This window comes from Triticum aestivum, chromosome 4B (assembly GCF_018294505.1).
Source record: "Triticum aestivum cultivar Chinese Spring chromosome 4B, IWGSC CS RefSeq v2.1, whole genome shotgun sequence".
Classification (NCBI taxonomy): Eukaryota; Viridiplantae; Streptophyta; class Magnoliopsida; order Poales; family Poaceae; genus Triticum; species Triticum aestivum.
In genome coordinates, this window is record NC_057804.1 from 178,026,881 (window position 1) to 178,032,389 (window position 5,509).

Below are 5,509 nucleotides of genomic sequence, written 5' to 3' on the forward strand. Positions count from 1 at the left end.
TAGCCGATGTTCCAATGCTGGAGGCACTAACATGTAGGGAGGCCCAAGCTTTAGCAGATGATCTTTTGATTAGGCGTATCCTTGTTTGTTCTGATAGCTCAACAGTGATCAAGGATATAGCTGAAAACACATGAGGGCGACATGCAATGGTGGTCTGGGAAGTTATTGCTCAAAGGAGCGACTTTGAGGCTTGCCAGTTCATCTATGAATCTAGAAGGAAATTTGAAGCTGATAGTTTAGCTAAATTACTCCATCTTTGGACTTTGATAGACATGTGTGGTTAGTTAAGCCACACGATTCTGTAACAATTCCTGTGAACCTCATTGTTTGAATAAAGTGTGATGGTGTTTCCTAAAACAACATGTTGGGGGAAGAGGCATGATCTAGCAACAGAACTATGAACTATCTATGGCTTGACTAACAATTGTCGGGATACCTTCGGTCCCCTCGCCTTCGGATGTCATCTTGACCCTGAGAGGTGAGGGGACCTCATATTGTTAAGAATTTTATGGTCTTCGTCAACATCGGGTGGTGTTCATGGTGTTTTTGTGAATAAAATTACTCTGGTTCTTTATTTGATGGTGCCATCGAGCCGGAGAGGTTTGTGTCCTCAGAGAGTCGATTATTTGAATCTAATTAGTTTATGTTGGCGTGTCATGTTGCTTTTGCTGATTCGATTCTTTGTGGAGTTGAAATCTTTCTTGGCACTATAGTGAAGATCTCGTGGTTCGACAATCTACACAACCCGCACTTATAGGGGATAATCCCCGCAAGTACGTTCATCGTTCATGGCTTCTCATCTTTCTGGATGTGCGTCTCAAGGGGCTTTCGGAAACCTTTACCTATTGGTGATCAAGTTCGTGCAGTCGGGCGAGTGACAATATTGCTGCTGCGGTCCAATTGCAGTCTCTTTGCTAAACTCTTTGCAATATTTCATCATGTAAAGATTGATAGCACGGAAAAGATCTCTTCAAAATATTTCATTGCAATTCTTAGTTGTAAGAACTACTCTTTGTATAAAGTTGAGTCACTTATTTTGGGACGGAGGGACTACTTTGTAGGTTCTTGGATCTTGGATCCAAAGCATTATACCTGTAATACTTGCGGGTATGAATAAACATGTAGATATTTCTCAAAAAACAATACTAAGTCTAATAATCTAGAACGCCACCTGAGAAAGCAATCTAGAACGCCATCCACTAAAAAAATCAATCTGGAACGTCATTCACCTCAAAAAAAAAATGGAACGCCAGTGCATATTAAGCTAGGAACTAGTACTATTTCGCCATTTCGGGTCCTTCAAGAACTTGCAAATTGTTCGAACTGAATTTGGAATGCAGCACCTCTTCTTTCAATGCCAATTCAATCTCGCTTGCTAGAGATACCGAGGCATCATTTGCAACCGATGGAGGACAGACATATGGTCACTCCATCTGGGATTAACTTATCTACCAAGCTCTTCTTATTCAAGGTTCTTTTCGTAGCTGCGTGGCAGGCACATTTGGGAGAGATGAATCCCCCGAATCTTCGATAATGCATTTTAGGCATCTGGAAACTATAGTTGTAAACAACATCTTCAGCAACGGTTTTTCGATTGAAGGAGGCGTTTAAGATCTCCAGCTACTGCTTAATTGAACGCACTCATGTGGGTGTGTACGTATAGTGTGCTATCCATATGAATGTGACGCATGCCTACGCTTGTACGAGGAAACAGTTTGCTCGCTTATGATAAAATACATTCAGTGCTCTCGCTGCCCAGTGGGAAACCTCCGCCGCTAGACGTCTGGTAATTCCTTCAAATCCTGGCCGCCATTTTTGCAGAGCTAGTATCACTGTTGATAGCAGCTTCTATGAAGAAAATTAAATTCCGAAACACAATGCCAGCTCGATGTTCGTCCAGTCTAACAACTGAACATTACAACACAGGTTCAGAAACAAAAAATCCTCAAGGGTAGCAGAATAGACGTTATTCCTTAGACAACTGCGATATAGTAGTTCGTAAGAGGGAATGGCAAACAAGCTTCATTTCTACTGTCCAGGATACACCATCTAGTTTCCTGCAGACCTGCACCGACGATGCCCATCAGTATGTGGAAGAACCTGGCCATAATTTAGTTCAAAAGGAAACACATCCAAGATCTCAATTAGGCAAAGGCATCAAAGCATCTTGAGAAGATAATGACAGCAAATGGAGAAAGACCCATTTGCCGAAAAGAGTTGTGCTAAGGCCTGTACTACCAAGTGTGGAAAACTTACTATGACGTTTCAGCATTCATCTAACTCAAGTACAGAAAAGTAGGAAAAACAAAATCAGCACAGTATCATGCACTCTACAATCACGGTACTGCTGTAAGAAATTTACCATCAAGTTGATACGAACAGAATATGCATCAAACTTAGGCAACAGACAGTTGTTATGCAACCGCACAGAGGTACTCTACACCTGCTGTGCTAAGCAACCTTGGGATCAAGATTCAAGAGCACCTGTACTCTGGGACATCCGATTGTAGAATCATACTACAAAATATACTTTATTTTGCTGTTGGACGCAGTTACGGCCACTTCAACCTTTTAGGAAGCTCAAAGGATATCATGCATACTGAATTCGCTGATAAACTAATATTTGCGGTAGTTCTATTTATTTCTTCACACATGCAGTTTGAAAGTTAAGTGCCTGAGCTACCGGCTATCAATAGCCCTGGAGCAAGTATAACATAAGATTTTATTGTACTGCAGTATGCAATGTAGTCACTCACTAGCTGAAACAATCAATTGTGAAACCAGAACTTGGAGCAAAGCTTACATCAAGAGTTATCCTTCCATTGAAAAGTAAATCACCCATTTACTGCACTATGAACTACATTGGTAAAACTTGCTAAGCTTGGATCTTTTGAACTCCATAAGTTTGCTATTCTTTCCTAGCAACTTTGCAACAGTTCTACATTATAAAGGATTTAATTTATATAAAAACTAGTTGGAACCAATACTAGAAGGTAATAATTATAGATTAAAATCGCGGGCGAAGGGAAATCGCGCAAGGAAAATTTGCAGCGATGGTTAACGAAGAAACGGCGCGATCTCCCGTCCCAGGCTATTGCGGCACGATCTCCCGCGATTCTGGGAAGGAAGCAAATCGCGGGGCAAATTTCATGCGGCGATAGCTGTCATTTCGCCCGCGATTTTAATCTATGGTAATAATGCATACAGCTTCCACAACCTCATCCTATTTGTTTCTTTACTTGAAGGATCTCATTCCTCATTGCTAGAATACATCATACAGCCAAACATGTCTGGGATCAATATTGAGCTTTCATTTGTTAGTTATGGTTCTTAAGTATCTCAATAAAGGTTTTTCTTAAGCGCTAAGAGCTGAGAGAGCGTTCTGTCCCCACCTAGTGCAATGAGCACTTAAACAGCACTCAGGCGCGTCTAGGCATTTGTACGTACAAGGCAGTCGGTGGGCCTGGGCGGGTAAGGCGAAGAATTCCTCTGACTCAGCCTCTTTTTGACAACACAGCCCAATAAGGCCCACTAAGAAACCCTAGTTTGCATCTGATGATCTGAACCGTAGTCCACGCCGTCTCTCTCGCTGGGCCTCTCACTCCTTCCTAGCGAAAGCAACGGCATTGCAGCTCCTCCTGCTCCGCCTCTCTCCTCCTGCCGCCACTGCTGACGGTGGACGGCCTCGCCGGACACTGCAGGACCTCGCCAGCCGCCTAATTCTCCGCCTATGGCCAAAGCGAGGCGGTCGGTTCCGCTCAGTGCTTAGGCGCGCTTACCGCGCCTAGGTGTAGGCCTAATTTTTCACTGATCTCAATGCGTGGAATAGATACATCGTCGATGCAGAGGTTATTGTTGCAATAGGATCAAAATCAAATACTAATCTTTAAACAATCAGAAAATCCTTAAAAAATTTAAGTACATATTAAATTTGATAATTGAAAGCTAAAGTATAGGAACTTAGGTAGTGTTTTGATGCCAAATGTTGAGTTAGAAATAGTATAAATGGTTGATTGTTTTCACAGTACACTGATTACCACCACCACCAACAACAACAACAACAACAACAACAAAAACAAAGCCTTTAGTCCCAAACAAGTTGAGGTAGGCTAGAGGTGAAACCCATAAGATCTCGCAACCAACTCATGGCTCTGGCACATGGATAGCAAGCTTCCACGCACCCCTGTCCATAGCTTACACTGATTACCAGAGATAAAAAATGAACTAACCTCACAGCATGAACCTCAGAGAGGGGTGGTATGCATGATAGCCTCAAGAATTTTCTTTTCCATTTTATCCTCAGAAACCCAGACAGAACTCTGCCTGCGCAAGAGCTCCCTGTGCTCCGCCTTCTTCTGTGCTTTCAGCTTCTCCTTGTTCCTCCAGCTCTCCAGCTTCTGAGCTCTTTCTTTCATCTGCGCATCAACACATGTGCGTTATAGGCGTATTATAGATCACATTTAGCTTTACAAGCCTGGCATATCAGTGCCCAGGGATGCATTTTATTGGGCACAAAAACGATGATGAGCTGAAACAAGGTTGGCCGTCATATGGCAAGTAAGATGCCCACTTGTTTGTTTTAAGAGGTTCATATGCCAAGTTAAGGAAACGGTAATCGGTAAGAATCGCGCCCTCTGTTAAAGCCGAAATGGATGAGGCAATTCGTCGAACAAGTACAATGCAAAGATGAAACGATGGGAGGAGGGGAATGAAGGAAGGAGAGGGCGGATTACGAGGGCCTGGCGGAAATCGAGCTCGAAGGCGCGGCGCTCGGCGGCCCTGGTCTGCGCGGCGGCAGCCTTGGCGGCCTTGCGCTCCTCGTTGGCGACGCGGGCGGCCTCGGCACGTGCCTCCGCCTTGCGCTGCCGCTCGACCTCCAGCAGTTGCGCCTCGTAGGCGTACTGACGCCGCAGCTCCCCCACCTCGCGCGCGTACCCCTTGCGCAGCCGCTCGAGCCGTGCCCAAGCCTCCCGTGTGTCGCCGCCACCCGCGGCGACCGTGGCGGGGGCGCGCTCCGCCCAGCTCCCGAGGTAGTCGCTGGGCTGCGAGAACTCGTGAGGTTCCGCCCGCGACAGAGCCCGCGCGGAAGCGTGGAAGCGGCGGAGGAGGTGATGTGGCCTGGAGGAGGAGAGCGCCATCGCCGCCGTGGGACAGATCGCCGTGCCTGCGCTGAAGAAGCGGCCGCGGAACGAATGAGTGAGCGTTCGGCCTTTTTTCTTTTAACACTTTCCACAGTTGGGTCTGAAACTCTGAATGACCCACTACCTACTTTACATGAGATGCAATCCAGCCCACTTAAGACGAGTCCAGGGCCCGACTTTGGAAAACCCTATTTAACGCGCGCTGCGTCAAGTAATCGAGGCTTTCTCTTTTTGAAAAGTGTTCAGAAATTCAAAAAAAAAGATTCGGATTTTGAAAATTGTCCGCCTCTTTTCAAAAGAAGTTCGAAACATCTAAAAGGTTTAAAATATTCAAATTTTTAGAAAATTTTCAGAAAATATAAATTTTG

General features: G+C 45.0%; 1 protein-coding gene across 2 annotated transcripts; it reads right to left on the reverse strand.

Moving 5' to 3' along the window:
* Positions 1-1,790: 1,790 nt before the first annotated feature.
* On the reverse strand, positions 1,791-5,217 carry LOC123091681 (uncharacterized abhydrolase domain-containing protein DDB_G0269086). Of its 2 annotated transcripts, none has more exons than XM_044513270.1 (3): positions 4,734-5,217; positions 4,230-4,415; positions 1,791-2,065 (listed from the first exon to the last, which is right to left on the reverse strand). In XM_044513270.1, exons 1-2 carry the CDS (start codon positions 5,136-5,138, stop codon positions 4,245-4,247), a joined length of 576 nt encoding a protein of 191 aa, XP_044369205.1. In that variant the 5' UTR covers positions 5,139-5,217; the 3' UTR covers positions 1,791-2,065; positions 4,230-4,244. The 2 variants fall into 2 exon arrangements, with proteins under 2 accessions (XP_044369205.1, XP_044369206.1); XM_044513271.1 differs by having other exon boundaries at positions 1,791-2,100; positions 4,734-5,213.
* Positions 5,218-5,509: the final 292 nt, after the last annotated feature.